We start from the raw sequence: 20,321 nt of genomic DNA on the forward strand, positions 1-20,321 counted from the left end.
TATTTTTTCATATATATGTATAATCAAATCAAAACAAGACAACAGCAAAACAAAATAAAAACTTTTTGTTTTTATCTTCCCCAATTTATGTCCTTGGAAGTAGATTTTGTTTTTATTATGCTAACATCAAGGGATCAACATATTTTTAAAGGAAATATCAAAAAGCATATTAAAAGTTGGAGTAATTTTAGTAGTTTTGTGAGGGGACAGATACCATGTTGTAGCTAAGTTATAGAAACAATTCAAGAAACAGATGTGGCTTGAGGCTAAATTATATGTAACTTAAAATTGGACAAAGGAAAGAAGGGGCATAATTTAATCTGATCATGGGAATAAATGGCATATCATTTGAAAAAGAAACATCTCAAAAAATGTATGAATTCACTTCAAATATGAAGTTGTAGGAAAAGAAGTAGGAAAACATAAAATAACAAACTTTTCTGTCGAGGAATGTAGGAGTGATTTTCATTATGTGAAATCTGTGTTTCTTCATTGATTAAGGCTGGAAGCTCTGCTGTGAAGTTACTTGAACGAGAGGTGAACATTCTGAAAAGTGTAAAACATGAACACATCATACATCTGGAACAAGTATTTGAAACGCCAAAGGTAAAGCTCTATTAGGTGCTGCATTTTGAAAGTTGTTATTATTACAAAATGAATACCATTCCATTCTGAAGTAATCCCTTTGGGGCACAGTTGCTCATGTCCTTGGCATGAATCTGTCATTGGAGATTGATGAGAACATTCTGGAGGACTTTTATTATTGATTGTATAATTAGATGTCTGATGATTAGATTGATGTCTTCGGTAATATGTTTTGGGTGGCATGTTGAAAACAAATGTTTAAAATTACAACACCTTCATACACAACCAAACAGTGATTAAAACTTTCTTAGAGGTACCTTTCCTTTTGCTTTGATCCTTAGTTTCTCCATTAAAGTTTATTGGAATAGTTTCAGAATTTTGCAAAGTTAACTACATAATCAAATTGGTATGAGTATATTTTTCACTATAGTTTGTAGGAGATATTTTTTTCACCTATGTCTTACTAATGTGTTTTATCTTCACATTTCCCTAGATGTTATCATTCTCTTTACCTGTAATTTTTATTTAGAGTTGTTCAGAAGCCTAGATTATTTGCCATTCTGCCTCTAGATTGTTTAGAAGAGTAATAATGTATGGATTAGGCATAAGAACTCTGGAATCATATTGCCTGTGCATTTGAATCCTGTCTCCACCACTTCTTAGTTATCCATGAGAACATGGACAAGTTATTCAACTTGCCCATATCACAGTTCCCTCGTCTGTAAAATGGGCTTGTTAACAGTGTTGACTTCACTTGGTTGCTGTTGAAGGATTACATGAGACAATTGATATAAAGCATCTGTCTCATTAAATGGTAGCTATTGTTCTCTGTCTCCTAGGCCAGTCTCTAAGGTAGTAATAGTCAATTTGGGTTGTACATTATGCTTGATTCATTAGGGGTGCTTGATAACAATTAAAGACCACAGTTATCCTTTATGAGAGCAGTATATGGCAATGATGCCCAAAGTCTCTGCCCTTTTCAGTCTTAGAGTTGTGATTTCTTTTATCCCCAAATCTTCATAGAATAGTTTTATTCATTATCATCAGTTTTAAGCCATTTGATTATAATGTGCCTTGATCATTTTCTTCATGTTTTTGTGTGTGTGTGTGTTTGGGGTTCAGGTATCTGTGAGTTTATGGTTTTCATCAAATTTAGGAAATTGGGGGCTACTATTTCCTCACATTTGTATTTGCCTTCCCCTCACCCCACTTTGTGGTCTCCAAGCTAGATTGCTTGATATTGTCCACAGTTCACTGATGCTCTGTTCATTTTTTAAAACATTTTTTATCTCCTTGTTTCATTTTGTATAGTTTCTGTTGTTGTCTTCAAATTCAGTAATCTCTCTCTGTGTAGCGTTGTCTGTGTTGTTAATCTCTTCCAGTGGAAATACGATTTGGTTTTTAAAATATATATATATTCCATGTGTCTACTTCACATGCTCAGTCTTCTTGAATAGAGTTATAATAACTGTTTTCATGTCCTTTTCTACTAATTTTATCATGGGTGTCATTTCTAGGTCAGTTTCAATTTATTGGTTTTTTTTCCCCCTTCATTATGGGTTCTACTTTCCTGCTGCTTTATATGCCTATTAATTTTTGGCCAGATGCCAGATGTTGTGAATTTTACCTTGTTAGATGCTAGATATTTTAATATTCTAATGATTATTCTTAAGCTTTATTCTAGGATATAGTTAAGTCACTTGGAAACAGTTTGATACTTTTTGAAGCTTGCTTTAAGATTCGTTAGGTGGCACCAAAGCAACCTTTAGGAATAATTTTTTCCTGTTACTGAGGGGCTCTCCCCAGTGCTCCATGAATTACGAGGTTTACCTCCGGCTCGTGGGAGCACAACAGTTCCTGGCTGTGTGTAAGCTCCAGTGATTGTTCCCTCTGTCCCTTTTGCATATTTTCCCCCCAGCTTTGGGTAGTTTCCTCATACACATGTGTTGATTCATACTCTCCTGAAGAATTGAGGGGGTCCTCTGCAAATCTCTGGAGATTTCTCTCTGTACAGCATTCTCCTCTTTGATGCTCTGTCCTGTGAACTTTAGTTGTCTTGGCCTTCCTGGACTTCCGGCTCCGTGCTCTCTACTCATGGAGACTGCTAGACTCTGCTTGGATTCCCTCTCCCTGTTTTGTGGTCCGGAAACTCTCTAGACAGCAAGCTAGAATAATCATGGGGACTGCCTCATGTGTTTTCTCTCTCTCAGGAATAACTACCCTATGCTGGCTGATGTTTAATGTCTAAAAATTAGTTTTATATATTTGCCCAGTTCTTAAGTTGTTTCAGGTGGGAAGATAAGTCTGGTCTTTGTTACTCCATTATGAACACAAGCGGGAGTCTAAATCTAGAATAAGTTTGAAGGCAGAGGAAACCATCGTTTGTGATTTTTCCAGTGCATTGCTTTCCAAACTTAATTCACGTAGGTCAGGTCTGACCCCTTCTGCCTCATAAACACACACAAGCATGTAGACCTTCTATTGAAGCCATCTGAAGTACTAATAGAAATTGCCACCTGATTGGTTGTGCCATGGTACGGATCATCCAGCCTGACTATGCTATGGTTTCTTGTGAGTCTAAATGTTCTCCAGGTCTACACAATTGTTTCTAATAATTATAAAACAGTTATAACTTATATAACTTTGACCAACTTATATATTTAAAATTGACATCAATTTATATTTCAAGTACTGCTAATCCAACCTTTCCTTCCAAATAGTTCACTTATCATTTTATGTACCAGTGAACTGTACAGTCCTGTCAATGGAAAAAATATGGTCCAGTTCAAAAGCTTATTTATGTGTTAGATTTTATAGTTACTTTTGAAATTCTAAAACTGCCTGAGATTCAGTGAATCTGAATTGCGCTATAGGAAGAAAGGATGTTAACCTTCGCTTTCTGTTTTCGTACTTACTGATTGAACACAGAAGTTGCACTAACAGTGCTTATAAGAACAAAATCAGACCTCAAGATCTTAAAAACAACAAAAATCTAGCAGCACAGGTTAGAATGGAGACATAAAGGGTACCCTGTGTTTGAATAGAAATGTGTATGGAAAAGACTTTTTAGTTGACTATGAATCCTTTTTGACTCAATAGATGACTTGGCTGTCGGAATACCTAAAGTGATCTTAATATGCCCCTATATGAACAGCAAATATGGAATTTATATGCCCCTACATGAACAGCAAATATGAAATAGGCATTTCAGCTATGACTTCTTACCACTCACACCCAATTAGTCACTAAGTCCCACTGTTTCTTTCTTGTTGGTATTTTTAAATCTTTTCATTTTCCTCCTTCTGGTCTTGATTCTATGCCTCACATCTACCCTCTATAAACAAAAGTCAGCATACTACAGTTTGAGAGCCACATTGGGTCTGCTGCCTTTTTTTTTTTTTTTTTTTAATGACCCATAAACTAAGTTTCTGCATTTCCAAATGGTTGCAAAAGTGTAAAAGAGTGATATTTCATGACATGTAAAAATTCTATAAACCTGAAATTTTCAAGTCTAGAAGTAAAGCTTTGTTGTGTTGTTTATGGCTGCTTTCTCCTGCTATAGCAACAGCACTGAGTAGTTGTGAAAGAGACTCCATGGCCTGCAAAGCCAATAATATTTGCTATTGGGTCTGCTCTCTATAGCAAAGGTTTGTTGAGCCCTGTTCTGCATTACTGCTAGAGTGTTCATTTAGAAATGCACAATTGGTAATATCATACACGTGCACCCCCGCAACCCTGGCACTAGCTTAAAATTCTTCAGTGGCTCCTTATTGCGTATAGGAAAAAAAATCCGTACTCCTTATCGTGATATCCAGAACTCTTTACAACCTGGCCCAAACCTGTTCTTTCTAGCCTCACTCCTCACCACTTCATTCTTCTCCACCCTACCAAGTTCTCCATGTTATTAACACAGATTATTCTTTTAACAGCCAGTGCTGTTTCAAGCTTTGGAGTCTTTGTAAATACCATGTGCTCTGTCTATTGTTTCCCACATTCTCTATCTATGAATCCCTATTCAGACATCCAGATTTGGCCTTAATATTTCTTCTCCAGGGGCATTCTTTAGACAGAGGCTGCCCCCTTCTGTAACTCCATGGCATTTGGGACCATTAGCACTTATCACATGATACTGTAATGATAACTATTTGTGAGCTTCTTGGGGATAAAGACTGTGTCTTTACCTTTTTGTTTCTCTAGTATCCACTGTGGTATCTTGTACATAATAGATAATACTTTTCAATGAATAAATTAATGATTATGACTGTGATTGTATATGTGATATATAAAATTTTAAACATCCCTAGATATATAATTTGATCTCTCTCTCTTTTATATATCTAATGTCAGAAAATGTACCTTGTGATGGAGCTTTGTGAGGATGGAGAACTCAAAGAAATTCTGCATAGGAAAGGGCATTTCTCAGAGAATGAGACAAGGTGGATCATTCAAAGTCTCGCATCAGCTATAGCATATCTTCACAATAATGGTAAGAAGAGGGTTATCCAGCTCATTGACCCCATGAATACTGATGTCACTTTTGTACAAGGGTAATTGTATTCCAGATTCATAGGCATAAATAACACCTGCTAATATTGAAGATTTAATTTTTTAGTTAAAAAATTGTTTCCTTTTTAACTTTCTTTCTAGCTATGTTTTAATTAGAAACAAGGCAGGTATACAATACATTTTATATGAATGGAGATGAAATTATGAACATTTTTTATTCAACAGTTTGAAGAGCAGCTAATGTTACAAAATCAAAGGTAGACAAATCAATGGTAAAGGTGAAGTTCCCAAAAACATCTGTTAATCATAACATTAGAATCTGTATGTTCTAGGCATTTTTTTTTTTGTCTTTTTAGACTTTATTTTAGAGCAGTTTTAGATTCACAGTAAAACTGAGCAGAAGGTAGAGAGATTTTCTATATACTCCCCTGCTCCCACACATGCACAACCTGCCCACTATCAGAATTCCCCACTAGAGTGATATATTGCATTGACATATCATTGTCACCCGAAGTGAGCTTATATTAGGATTCACTCTTGGGGTTTTGACAAATGCATAATGTCATTTATCCACCATTATAGCATCATACAGAGTGGTTTCATGGTACTTTAAAAACTACGTTTAAAAATGATTCGAATTGCCTTACTGTTCTTAGGTGTTACTGCTGCTGCTCCTCCCCCCGTTTTTTTCCCTTCAAGGTTAGTTTGGCTTACATGTGACTTTAGAACCTTCTCATTTTACAGATGAACAAAAACTTTGTTCCAGAGAAGTGCAGTAACATGGTTTGGTGTGCCAGAGCTGGTACTGGAACCCAGGGGTTCATTCAGCAGATAGTTCCTGAGCACCTCCTGCACTGAGATTGGTCCTGGATTACAAAGATTAAAAGACAAGGTCCCTGCCCTCCAAGGAGCTTGGGCTGGTGGGAGATTGAGTATTGAAAACAAGTTGTAATTCAGTGTGATAATCTCCCCAATGGAAAGCCATATAAAGCACAAGGATTACAGGAGTCTAGGTACCTCATTTGGCTTGGAAAGTCAGGAAAGAATTCACTGAAGGAGCAGTATTTGATCTGAGGAATACAAACTCAGAAAAAAATAAAAGAGGCAGGCCTTCCAGGCAGAGGGAAACGATTTTTTCAAGGGCTTAATATTAGGCTATTGTCAGTCCTTCCCTATTAAGCTATAAATTCAGTATAATTCCAAACAAAATCTTAGCAACATTTTTCATGGAACTTGATAAGATTATTCTCAAATGAGTAAAAAGTAGCCAACAATGAGAAAGAAAAACAATGGAGGCAGCAGGGAGATCTGCCCTGGCAAGGATAAAGGCATAATGATATGTTTGTTAAAGCTGTGTGGTAAAGCTGTGTGGTCTCTTTTTATGTAAAAAGAGACAAGAAGAGCAATGGAAACAATAAAAATTCCAAAAACAAAGCCTAGGAATTGTGTAAGGGAGCTGTGAATGACTAGGTGTAATTGCCAGTTCAGGACTCATTCAATACATTCCCCTGGCAATTATGTGTATAACTTTTTTTTTTTTTTTTGAGACAGAGTCTTGCTCTGTCACCCAGACTGGAGCACAGTGACATGATCTTGGCTCACTGCATTCTGTGCCTCCCAGGCTCACGCTCTTCTCCTGCCTCAGCCTCCTGAGTAGCTGGGACTACAGGTGCCTGCCACCATGCCTGGCTAATTTTTTGTATTTTTAGTAGAGACGGGGTTTCACCATGTTAACCAGGATGGTCTCGATCTCCTGACCTCGTGATCCACCTGCCTCGGCCTCCCAAAGTGCTGGGATTACAGGCGTGAGCCACCGCGCCTGGCCATGTATAACTTTTTAAGTCTAGGGAAATGACTGCAATGGATATGAACTGAATTAATTATTTTCAAAGGAAGTGTTTGGTATGTGGTTATTTGTATGTACATAAAAATTGTACCTGAGCTCTGACATGTTCAACTGGAGATTTTGTGTCTCAAGGGTTTTTGTTTGTTTGGTTTTTATTTTACTACATAAAGAGTAGGAAAATGTGTGTTGATGTTGTAGAAAAATATACTGAAATAAGTATAGTTTGTATATATGTAGCCAAGTTACAGTGTGTTAAAATGTTTATGCTGACAGTAACATATGCTTAGAAGTAAATAAGTAATCCTCTATTTGAAGACCTAAGGATGTGGGAAACCTGACTGGGTTTGTGACTAAGATTATCTCCCTCCTCCTGGGAATACTTAAGCCTGGGTAGGATCCTCCTTCACAGTCCCCAGGCCACTCATCTTGAGGAGCAGCCAGTTGGGGCCACAGGGAAATAGGTAGAGGTGAGGGAGTCAAAGAAAATGGCTCCTTAAGGTTAGAAATGTGGAGGAAGGGTTTATAAATAAGAGAATAGAACAGGACAGACTATGCTTGGCCCTCGAATTTTTCAACAGTGGATATTAATTTGTCAAATATATTTATTCTATATGTGTCTCTCCTGTTTTTCCGTTATTTCATTTGATTTGTGGTTTATTTTCTTGGTAGATATTGTACATAGAGATCTGAAACTGGAAAATATAATGGTTAAAAGCAGCCTTACTGATGATAACAATGAAATAAACTTAAACATAAAGGTAAGATTAGCAATGGTGGTAAATATTTGCCTATAAACAGTTTGATAGCAAAGTGGCAAAGTACATCCTCTTTTTAGATGCATTTTGCTAGCTTTTGAGCAGCCAGAAAATAAGTGGTTTGTGTTAAAAAATAAAAATTTCACAAGAGGTTGTAACTGACAAGAATAATTTTGCAAGTTAAATGGAGTTATTGAATGTGTTTTTAAAGTACATATTCATTTGAATAATTCTAAGTCATTAGTTAATAGCAAGCAAACAGATACTCTGAATTCTAATTAATTTCAAAATTATGCCTGATAATTTGATGTAAATGTGTTACAGATTTAGAGAAAAGCACACCTTGCCTATGCTTTTAATACTAAATTAATTCTAAAGTCTGTATTTCTTATTGAAAATTTTCCTGTGTATTAATATTTATGTCCTCAGTACAATTAATGTGCCAAGTGTTTATTCTTGAAGATTTTATTCAAATTAAGTGTTCCCTAATGTCAAATAAATGCTAGGATACATTATTTAGCACCATTATAGTGGCTGCTTTCAAAATGTATAAATGTGTTAATTTAGGAATAAAATGTTATCTGTGAGTAACTCACTCTGTTGCAGAAGCTAAGTCCTATGTAATAGAAATAGGTTTAACAGCATTGTTGGTTTACCCAAGTAAATGTTCTTGAACAGTTCCATTGTAAACTCTATGAAGGCAGGGATTGTGCATGTCTTATTCACTTAGTACCTGAAGTAGTGCCTGGAACATAGTATGTGTTCACTTAACGTTTGGTGAATGAAGGAGTAGATGCTCTCCAAATAACTAAGTTGGATTGTGAAACCTTTTGTATATTTCGTGTGTCTGGATGGATTTTCCGTAGAGAAAGATAGGTATCATATGCTCCAAATGAGATATATATGAAAACTAATGGAGAAATTGATTCATCTATTTAGAAAAATAGTGATATCACATGTAAACAGAAGCATTTTCTTACTCCATAAGGCACTGGAAACTTTGCATTCATTGTCTCTGGACAAAGAGCCTATATTTGGTTACTTAATAAACGTGTCTGTTTTTCTGCTTTCAGTCTAAGGGTGTTCCAACTTGGGAGATAATTCCAAAGGCACATACTGAATATTTAATAACTAAATGTTTAATGACCAAGATTTAGAACTGAGCATAAGGCCTACAGTTGTAGCACTAGGCCACCAGTGTATTTGTAGTTAATACTTTGTTGTTGTGGTTTTCTTTCCTGTTAATATGCTTGTCGTAGTTTTTAATAGTGTAGTAATTGTTTTAATTAGTATACTCTAGAAACACAAAGGAAAAATAGTAAAGAAAAGATAGTGTTTACCAATTATAAATAATTATAAAAAAGGGGAGTTTCAGTGAGTGCTGATAGGGATAATTATTTGCATTTGTAACAGTGCTTTAAACTGGAATATAACTTGATTATCAGAAACATAGATAATATGTTAAAGCCAGAATGTATTTTACAATGAAAGAACTTTAAAAAACAAAACAAAACCTTTTTTATATGAAAAAAGTTAAATGCTTCAAAATACAACTTCCCATGTTAGACTGGTAAATTTAATCAGACGGCAAGAACTGTTAAATCACGGTATTCTCTCAAGATTTGAGAATGCAGGCTTCTCTTTACCCAGTTTCTTCTCTATACAGAGAGGTGGGTGGGGAAGGAAAAGCAAAATTTTTATTAATCATTCAGTTAAAGTCCTCCCACCCCCAAGAACCCCAGAATTCAATGCAAGTTCAATGTGAAGTCTTATCTTCAGAATGAGTGAGCTCTAGGACAGGAAAACAGGTGACTGTGCTTGAATTTCTTCTCCTAGGTGACTGATTTTGGCTTAGCGGTGAAGAAGCAAAGTAGGAGTGAAGCCATGCTGCAGGCCACATGTGGGACTCCTATCTATATGGGTAAGTTAGTAGACTTAAAATGAATTTTTGTTTTGAGACAGGATCATGCTCTGTTGCCCAGGCTGGAGTGCAGTGGCATGATCTTGGCTCACTGCAACCTTGACCTGGGCTCAGGCCATCCTCCCACCTCAGCCTCTCAAGTAGCTAGGACCACAGGTGTATGCCACCACACCTGGCTAGTTATTATTTTTGTTTTTAAGAGAGAGTAGCCTCACTGTGTTGCCCAGGATGGTCTCAAACTCCTGGACTCACGCGATCCCTCCAGCCTCTGCTTTCCCAAGTGTTGGGATTACAGGTGTGAGACACTGCACCAGACTTGATTCTTTTATATGTAAAAAAGTAGAACAACCAGTATGGATTACAGCTTGAACAATTTTATTTTGCCATCATGATATAATGACCCATGATTTAGGCTACTTTTTCTTTTCTTGGGTCAAGCAATTTCACTTGTTTTAGTATTTTACTTATAGTTCCTATCTGTAAAAATTTTAAAAATTTTTGTTGTTTCTCTGGGCTCTTCTTAAAGTTGTTTATATCTCTTAGATAATCATACCTCAAACTTAATTATTACTTTTGTTAACTCATGTTAAAATCATGTACATGTTTTGCTTCTTTGCTTTTTTTTGTTGTTGTTGTTTCGAAACAGAGTCTTGCTCTGTTGCCCAGGCTGGAGTGTGGTGGTGCAGTTTGGGCTCACTGCCACCTCCACCTCCTGGGTTGAAGCAATTCTCGTGCCTCAGCCTCCAGAGTAGCTGGGATTACAGGCACCTGCCACCATGCCTGGCTAATTTTTGTATTTTTAGTAGAGACAGTTTTTGCCATGTTGGCAAGGCTGGTCTCAAACTCCTGACTTCAAGTGATTCGCCTGCCTTGGCCTCCCAGTGTTGAGATTACAGGCGTAAGCCACCATGCCCAGCCCTCTTTGCATTTTTTTATCCAGTTTAATCGCCATCAAACAGTTTTTCATGGAGTACTGATTAAATATATTTTGTAAAGAAAGCAGCAGTTTCCTGTTTTTCTAAATGTGAGTTTTAACAGCTTTATTGAAGTTTAATTTAAATACCATAAAATATATTTGTGCATCCTTTACAATGTAAGATATGTTTTTGTTTTACAATAAAAATACAGTGATTTTTCATACATCCACAGAGTTGTGCAACCATCACCACAATCCAGTTTCAAAACAAATCTACTCCAAAAAGTTCCCTCAGCCTGTTTATACTCAATCTTATTCCTATCCCAGCCCCAGATAGCCACTAATCACTCTAGATTTGCCTTTTTGTCTCTGTAAATGTGCCTTTTTTTTTTTTTTTGGCCTTTTCTGGACATTTCATATAAATGGAATCATACAACATGTGGTCTTTTACATTTGGCTTGCTTTCACTTGGCATATGTTTTTGAGGTACGTTCATGTTGTGGCATGTATCTGTAGTCTGCTCCTATATATTGCTGAATAGTTGTCCATTGCGTGGATATAACACAGTTTGTTTATCTGCTTAGCAGCTGACGCACATGTGGATTTTTACCAGTTTGTGGCTATTATGAATAATGCTGCTATGAACATTCATGTACAGGTCTTTGTGAGGATATGTGGTTTCATTTAGAAGTGTTTTTAGAATTAGCTACCTAAGAGTGAAATTGTTAGATCATATGTTAAGTTTATGTTTAACTTTTTATGAAATTGCCAAACTCTTTTACAAAATGACCATTACCTTCCCACCAGCAATTTGTGAGGGTTCCAGTTTCTCCATATCTTCGACAATTCTTGATATTACCTTATTTTTAAATTATACCATTCTAGTCCCTAGGACTAGTATCTTAGGAAGTGGTATCTTGTTGTAGGAAGTGGTATCTTATTGTGATTTTTAATTTGCATTTTCCTAATGATTAATGACATTGAGCATCTTTCATGTGCTTACTAGTCATTCATATATCTTTTCTGGTGAAGTGTCTATTTTAATCTGTACCTATTGAGATAATCATATTTTTCTCTTTAAATTTATTAATGAAGTAATTACAGTAATAGATTTTAGAATGCTGAACCATCCTTGCACATTTAAATTCAACCTCACATGGTTTAATATACTACAGTATTCAACTTTGTCACCACTTTTATTTAGGAACTTTGACTGTAGCTTTTCTTCTTTTGTGCTTCCTTTGTCTTTTCTGATGTTAGGGTTATGCTGACCTCATTTAAAAAATAATTTTTTAACTTCTTATATGATTATGAACTTTTTAAATTATTATACTTTAAGTTCTGGGATACATATGCAGAACGTGAAGGTTTGTTACATAGGTATACATGTGCCATGGTGGTTTGCTGCACCCATCAACCCATCATCTACATTAGGTATTTCTCCTAATGCTATCCCTCCTCTAGCCCCCTGTGTGATGTTCCCCTCCCTGTGTCCATGTGTTCTCATTGTTCAGCTCCCACTTATGAGTGAGAACATGCGGTGTTTGGTTTTCTGTTCCTGTGTTCACTTTGCTGAGAATGATGGTTTTCAGCTTCATCCATGTCCCTGCAAAGGACATGAACTCATCGTTTTTTATGGCTGCATAGTATTCCATGGTGTATATGTGCCACATTTTCTTTATCCAGTCTGTCATTGATGGGCATTTGGGTTGGTTCCAAGTCTTTGCTATTGTGAACCGTGCCACAGTAAACATAAGTGTGCATATGTCTTTATAGCAGAATGATTTATAATCCTTTGGGTATATACCCAGTAATGGGATTGCTGGGTCAAATGATATTTCTGGTTCTAGATCCTTGAGGAATCGCCACACTGTCTTCCACAATGGTTGAACTAATTTACACTCCTGCCAACAGTGTAAAAGCATTTCTATTTCTCCACATCCTCTCCAGCATCTGTTGTTTCCTGACTTTTTAATGAACGCCATTCTTACTGGTATGAGATGGTATCTCATTATGGTTATGATTTGCATTTCTCTAATGACCAGTGATGATGAGCATTTTTTTTTCACATGTTTGTTGGCTGCATAAATGTCTTCTTTTGAAAAGTGTCTGTTCATATCCTTTGCCCACTTTTTGATGGGGTTCTTCTTTTCTGGTAAATTTAAGTTCTTTGTAGATTCTGGATATTAGCCCTTTGTTAGATGGATAGATTGCAAAAATTTTCTCCCATTCTGTAGGTTGCCTGTTCACTCTAACGATAATTTCTTTGTGCAGAAGCTCTTTAGTTTAATAGATCCCATTTGTCAAATTTGGCTTTTGTTGCCATTGCTTTTGGTGTTTTAGTAATGAAGTCTTTGCCCATGCCTATGTCCTGAATGGTGTTGCCTAGGTTTTCTTCCAAGGTTTTTATGGTTTTAGGTCTTACGTTTAAGTCTTTAATCCATCTTGAGTTAATTTTTGTGTAAGGTGTAAGGAAGGAGTCCATTTTCAGTTTTCTGCATATGGCTAGCTAGTTTTCCCAACACCATTTATTAAATAGGGAATCCTTTTCTCATTGTTTGTTTCTGTCAGGTTTGTCAAAGATCAGATGGTTGTAGATGTGTGGGGTTATTTCTGAGGCCTCTGTTCGTTCCTTTGGTCTATATATCTGTTTTGGTACCAGTACCATGCTCTTTTGGTTACTGTAGCCTTGTAGTATAGTTTGAAGTCAGGTAGCATGATGCCTCCAGCTTTGCAGAACTGAAGGAGATAGGGACAGGAAAAACCCTTCATACAATCAATGAATCCAGGAGCTGGTTTTTTGAAAAGATTAACAAAATAGATAGGCTGCTAGCCAGACTAATAAAGAAAAAAGAGAGAAGAATCAAATAGACACAATAAAAAATGATAAAGGGGATATCAGCACTGATCCCACAGAAATACAAACTACCATCAGAGAATACTATAAATACCTCTACACAAATAAACTAGAAAATCTAGAAGAAATGGATAAATTTCTGGACACATACGCCCTCCCAAGACTAAACCAGGAAGAAGTCGAATCCTTGAATAGACCAATAACAAATTCTGAAATTGAGGCAATAATTAATAGCCTACCAACCAAAAAAAGCCCAGGACCAGACAGATTCACAGCCGAATTCTACCAGAGGTAGAAAGAGGAGCTGGTACCATTCCTTCTGAAACTATTCCAAACAATAGAAAAAGAGAGAATCCTCCCTAACTCATTTTATGAGGCCAGCATCATCCTGATATCAAAACCTGACAGAGACACAACAAAAAAAGAAAATTTCAGCCCAGTATCCCTGATGAACAGCGATGCGAAAATCCTCGATAAAATACTGGCAAAGTGAATCCAGCAGTACATCGAAAAGCTTATCCACCACAATCAAGTCAGCTTCAACCCTGGGATGCAAGGCTGGTTCAACATACACAAATCAGTAAACGTAATCCATCACATAAATAGAAGCAATGACAAAAACCACATGATTATCTCAATAGATGCAGAAAAGGCCTTCAATAAAATTCAGCACCCCTTCATGCTAAAAACTCTCAATAAACTAGGTATTGATGGAACATATCTCAAAAGTGCTATTTATGACACACCCACAGCCAATATCATACTGAATAGGCAAAGGCTGGAAGCATTCCCTTTGAAAACCTGCACAAGACAGGGATGCCCTCTCTCACCACTCCCATTCAACATAGTGCTGGAAGTTCTGGCTAGGGCAGTCAGGCAAGAGAAATAAATAAAGGGTATTCAAATAGGAAGAGAGGAAGTCAAATTGTCCCTGTTTGCAGATGACGTGATTGTATATTTAGAAAACCCCATCGTCTAAGCCCCACATCTCCTTAAGCTGATAAGCAACTTCAGCAAAGTCTCAAGATACAAAATCAGTGTGCAAAAATGACAAGCATTCCTATATACCAATAATAGACAATCAGGGAGCCAAATCATGAGTGAACTCCCATTCACAATTGCTACAAAGAGAATCAAATATCTAGGAATCCAACTTACAAGGGATGTAAAGGACCTCTTCAAGGAAAACTACAAACCACTGCTCAGTGAAATAAAAGAAGACACAAACAAATGGAAGAACATTCCATGCTCATGGATAGGAAGAATCAATATTGTGAAAATGGCCATACTGTCCAAAGTAATTTATAGATTCCATGCTATCCCCATCAAGCTACCATTGGCTTTCTTCACAGAATTAGAAAAAACTACTTTAAATTTCATATGGAACCATAAAATGAACCTTTTAGATACTAAAAATTATCTAATAACAGTTTGAAATTTCCTCTTAAATTTTTTGGTTCTGCTACTTTTGGGGGGATAAAGTTTCTATTATATTTTCAATTTATACTAAATTACCCAAGTTTTCTACATTTTCTTGAATCATTTTGATAATTTATGTTTTTCTAGAAAATTGTTTCTTTTATTGAGATTTTAAGTTTCACTGGCATAAATATGCATATTATGTTTACTTATAATTTTCATATTCTTTAGTGTACCTGCAGTTATATCCTCCTATAACTTCAATATGCACATATTATCAGCTTTTATCACAGTTTCTATATATGTAAATGTAATAGGAATTATGTCACTCATTTCTAAAAAATTTTTTGAGGACCTACTTCGTGTCAGACATTGTTCTAGGTATTAAAAATATAACAGTGAACAAAACATAAAAATGTTTTGCCTTCATAGAACTTAACATTCTTGTGGCACAAACATTAAACAAGATTTTTATAAATCTGATGTTTTAGAGCAAAGTGCTGAGTACAAAAAAAATAGGAAGGGTGATAGGAAGTGTTTAGATGACAATAATTTTTTTTTTATCAGGTTGACATGATAAGTAAATGAGAAAATATATGTAAAGTGCTTAGCAGCGTCTAGCACTTAGGCCTGAATTTTAGCTCTTTGTAATAATACTAATAATTTTATCTAAATCAAATTTGTTAGTGGTTAGGACAGTTAGTAAATAATAAGTAGAGCTCTCAATGGGCTTTGCAAGAACCAGCTCATATCTAATTGTTATTTGGTTTGCTTTTTCATTAATTTCTGCTTTTACTTTTCTGAATTCCTTCTTTGTGCTTTATTTTGGTTTTTTTGTTTATTTTATTTTATTTTTTTGAGACAGGGCCTCCCTCTGTTGCTTAGGCTGGAGTGCAATGCTGCAGTCATGGCTTACTGCAGCCTCAGCCTCCTAGGTTCAAGCGTTCCTCCCACCTCAGCCTCCCCAGGAGCCAGGAGCACAGGCATGTGCCACCATTCCCAGATAACTTTTTTCTTTTTAATTTTTAGCAGAGACAAGGTCTCACTATGTTGCCCCAGCTGATCTCAAACTCCTGGATTCAAGCGATCCTCCTGCGTTGGCCTGCCAAAGTGCTGGGATTATAGACATGAGCCACTGTGGCTGGTGGTTTGTTTTTTATTATAACTTCCTAAGTTGAATACATACTTATTATCAGGCTTATTTTCTATGAAATTCATTGAAGACTGTATATTTTCCTCTGAGTACCTTGACTTTTTGTTTTTTGTCATACAGTGTTGTGTGATTCATCTCTTGATATACTATAATTTTAATTTTAGTCTTCTTTAATTGAAAAATTATTTAGAAGTGTTTTTAGAATTTTTACAGGTGGTTGAGATGTGTTTGAAACTCATGAGAATGCATGTTAGTTGTCCTAGCCTTTTGGTTTATCTGTCTGGTTTTCTTTATTGTGGTAGGTGACTGTGTCTTAAAGGTTTTCAACTTTTAGGAATTTTCTTTGTGACCAAACACATGATCAGCTTTTGCAAATGATGCATTGGATATTTTAAAAATATGTATGTATACCTGGTTTGTTGAGCATAAAAATTTCTCTGTGTGCTTATTAAATCAAATGTGATTTTTTTGTGATTCAGATCTTCCATATTGTTGGTGTATCTTTGCTTGCCACTTCTGTTGATTGCTAACAGAGTCATTCACCAAGATAGGTCTTTGACACATTGTTTTTGTACTTTGAGTAGATTTTTAAAAATCAACTTTTTAGGAATATAATTTACTCACAATAAGATGCACAAATTTTAAGTTTTGAATCACTACCCCATCATGTTCAAGTCATAGAACATTTCTGTCACCCCAGAAAGTTCCTTTGTGTCCGTTTCAGTCAATCCCCCACCCATAACCACTGATGATTTCTATTGCCACAGCTCAGTTTTGCATATCTAGAAGTTTATCTAAATTGAATCATACAGTACATACTCTTTTGTGTTTGTCTTCTTCTTTTGTCGTACGCCATGATTTTGAGACTTATCCATGTTGTTGTATCAGTAGTTTATTCATTTTTATTACTGAAGAGTATACCTAATTCATTGCTTTTTTTGTCTGCTAGATGCATAAAGTTTTGAAATTGTTTTATCTTATTTGGGAAAAGGCTACTTTAGATTCTGTTCATATCCCCCTGTTGGCAAAAGACATCTGGTCTGTAGTTACATGGGGAAAATATATTCAAGCACCCTGAGTTTTATGCCTCCTTATTAGTTGTCTACACTGATAACAAGTGAGAGAACAAGAGAGAAGACAGATGGTTTGTGGAGCTTTGCTGACTTCCTAAATGGCTTCTTGGCAGTTACTCTGGCTTCTGCATCCCTATGAGGGCTGGGATGATGGTGCAAATTGAAATGCCCCTGATAATTAAGATGACTCTGAAGGAGCCAGGAATTCCTGTCCCCTGCTGTGTGCTGCACCAGTGTGGAAATCCTTCATTGAATCCAGTCACAGAATTTGCCCTTGTCATACATGTGTGGCCATAGAGCAACTGGAACTTTAAAAATTCCATATTTAAAGATTTTAAGTAGAGTTAATGAATACAAATAGCAGCTTAAAGGAAAATATTAGTTAATTTTCAATTATTTGGAGACAGATTGCTCAGTGTTAGTCATCTGTACCTTCTTTCTTCTGTTTAATCTTTTGACCCCTTTTTGTTGCCTTTCATTTCTTTAACACTAGGCAGAGGAAAAAGGAGAAAATGAAATTCCATTTGTTTTAGTAGTTATCAAAGAGAGAGAGTGTGTGTGTGTGTGTGTGTGTGTGTGTGTGTGTATGTAGGTGGGAAAGATTGAAACTTTTCTAAAATAAAAACGCACCTTTTGCATAGGAGGCACTCTGCAGCTGTGTAACTTTAGGCAAGTCACTTAATATATCGGAAACTTAGTTTCCTCACTGGCAAAGGGAGTCAAATGCTTACATACCTATCTCACAGAATTCTTAACATACTTTATACAAGTAACAACTTATGCAAAAGTACTTTATAAATTTTAAAGTTCTATTGAAATATGTACATATATTTTATTTTTCTGCTTATAATTACTTTCTTTTTATTTTTTCTTAAAGATATCTGATTCCTAGCTGTAGAGGTACAATAGACATGTTCCTGCAATGTCATTTGTGACTTTTTAAAAAGGCAGCCAGCTGAGTGTAGTGTCTCATGCCAGTAATCCCAGCTATTCAGGAGGCTGAGATGGGAGGATCACTTAAGGCCAGGAGTTTGAGACCAGCCTGAGCAACACAGCAAGACCCCATCTCTAAAATAATTTTTAAAAAACAATTAGCCAGGCATGATGGTATGCACCTGTAGTTCTAGCTACTCAGGAGGCTGAGGCGGGAGGATACCTTGAACCTAATAGTTTGAGGCTGCCGTGAACTATGATCATGCCACTGCACTCCAGCCTGGACAATAGAGTGAGACCCTGTCTCAAAAAATGTATATATATATATATGTGTATATATACACACACATGCACACACACACACATTTAGTATAGTCTATGACTTGTGACTAGTTGGCTTTTTGATCCAGTTTTATAGGAGCTCTGTCTTTGTCTTGGCTTTCTTATTTGAAAATGCAGAAAATAGTTCATATTCTGTTATAGGAGTGATGCTATTATTATTTTACTAAAGTGATTTATAAAAATGTACCTTAGTTTTTCTGTGAATCCAGATTTCCACATATTGGGCTTGCATTATGTTACATCTACTTAAGGCATATATTTAATTCTATTTTGTGGAAAGGGCTGGGATATTGTTGTCTTCTACTATAACTACACAATCTTTGCAAAATCATTTCTTAACAATTTAAAGAAATAAAGGGTAGTGCATTTAGTTATACAGTTTACACCATTGTTCCATTAGAAGCTAAATGATAGGAGTGAGGATACAGTGACATCAATTGTTAAGGCCTGTGCATTATTCATTTAACATCTGCTGTTGGTTTTCTTTTCCCTATGGGAGAATAAATTACAGCACATCAGCACATTTTTCATGCTTTGTGTTTAAGCATTTAAAAGACATTTATTGTATTATTAATATTATTTTATTTCTGCTTGCTTGGCAGCCCCTGAAGTTATCAATGCCCACGACTATAGCCAGCAGTGTGACATTTGGAGCATAGGTGTCATAATGTACATGTTGTAAGTAGCCTGCTAAATGTACACTTTAAGATGAGTGGATAGTTTCTAACAGTAGAATGATATAGACTTTAAATTAAAACTAATATATATTTTTAAAAAGTGATTTAAAAACCAATTGGGAGATCATTCTAAAAGTTCTCTTATTAGTGGTCAGGTATACATCCCTTAGGTATTTTTTAATACTGTAAATTTATAACTTTCAGCTTTGGTTTTCATTGATCTATAAATGCAACAATATGATCTGAGCAAAATGAAAAATCTTAACACCTCCCGTATCCCTTGCTACAAACCAAAAGCTTCATGAAGTTCACTTACAGCTTATCAGGTGTAGGCAAGTACTGTGGCCTGTCACTGGTTCTGCCCATACAGGCAGAGCATAGGTGGGAGTGGGTACTAACTAGGCAGAGGGTCACTCAGGATCTAGGGGAGTATTCTACAGTTCCTAGTTCCCTTAATGCTGCTGTAGCCTTCAGTCATTCTTGTTCTTCCTTCTCTTTCATTCTCAAGATTCAGTCAAACTCCATGTCCTGCTCATTTTTCCTTTGAAATATCCTTACCTATTCTTTGATTTCTCTTCACCTGTATCTTTTCTCCTTATGATTCCTTTTCTAGACTATTGCAGGGTCTTTCTGACTGTTCTCCCTACTTCTGGTCACCCTCCCCGGTCTGTCCTTCATGTTGCTGCCAGGGGTGTCCTTTCAAATCACAAATCTGATCATACTGCTTCCCTGATTAAAAGCCTTTGACATATATATACATACATATATATATATTTGTATACAGATAAGTATCAGAGCATCCTGGCATGGCATGGCATGGCATAGCAGGTCTTTCATGACCTGACTCCAGCATGCCTTTCCAGTTTGGGGCTAGATATGTATTCCTGTGCACCTACACTGTGCTGTGATGATTCCAGGTCACATTTCAATACTCAGACACACCCTGTGTCGCTTGCCTCTGGGGTGTGTATGGGTATGTGTGTATTCTTTTTCTTTATAAGCTTCTTTTCTGGGTGGACTCAGCTCAAACATTAAAGCCTTCTATTTCTCTACTCCTACTTTACCCCACCATAGCAGAGTTCCTACATTTATTATGTATATACTTTCTCATGCTCCACAAAATATTTTAAGGTAGCATGCAAAACAGTAATGTTGAAAGAAAAAATAATAAAATAGGAACATTTAACCAGGAAGGTTTGCACATGTGTAAATCCGATAGAATTCATTGTTCCCTTTTATGTAGTCTCATAAAGCTTTTAAAAACTATATTATAATATTATATATATAGTATCTGTTTTCCTTGTTCCAAATTCCATGGAGGACAGAGACCTTAGATTA

General features: G+C 36.1%; 1 protein-coding gene across 6 annotated transcripts in view; it reads left to right on the forward strand.

The window, feature by feature from the left end:
- The window catches only part of STK33 (serine/threonine kinase 33), a 213,532-nt gene that overhangs the window by 137,051 nt on the left and 56,160 nt on the right, over nt 1-20,321 (forward strand). For 5 of the 6 annotated variants that reach the window (XM_065528598.2, XM_065528600.2, XM_065528601.2 and 2 more), the window contains 5 exons: nt 502-606; nt 4,933-5,071; nt 7,607-7,695; nt 9,529-9,613; nt 18,909-18,984. In XM_065528598.2, the coding sequence (XP_065384670.1) occupies nt 502-606; nt 4,933-5,071; nt 7,607-7,695; nt 9,529-9,613; nt 18,909-18,984 (494 nt within the window). The remainder of the gene's footprint in view (nt 1-501; nt 607-4,932; nt 5,072-7,606; nt 7,696-9,528; nt 9,614-18,908; nt 18,985-20,321) is intronic. The other variant, XR_012423415.1, reaches the window with a different exon arrangement.

The sequence above is a fragment of the Macaca fascicularis genome, chromosome 14 (assembly GCF_037993035.2).
Source record: "Macaca fascicularis isolate 582-1 chromosome 14, T2T-MFA8v1.1".
Lineage (NCBI taxonomy): Eukaryota > Metazoa > Chordata > Mammalia > Primates > Cercopithecidae > Macaca > Macaca fascicularis.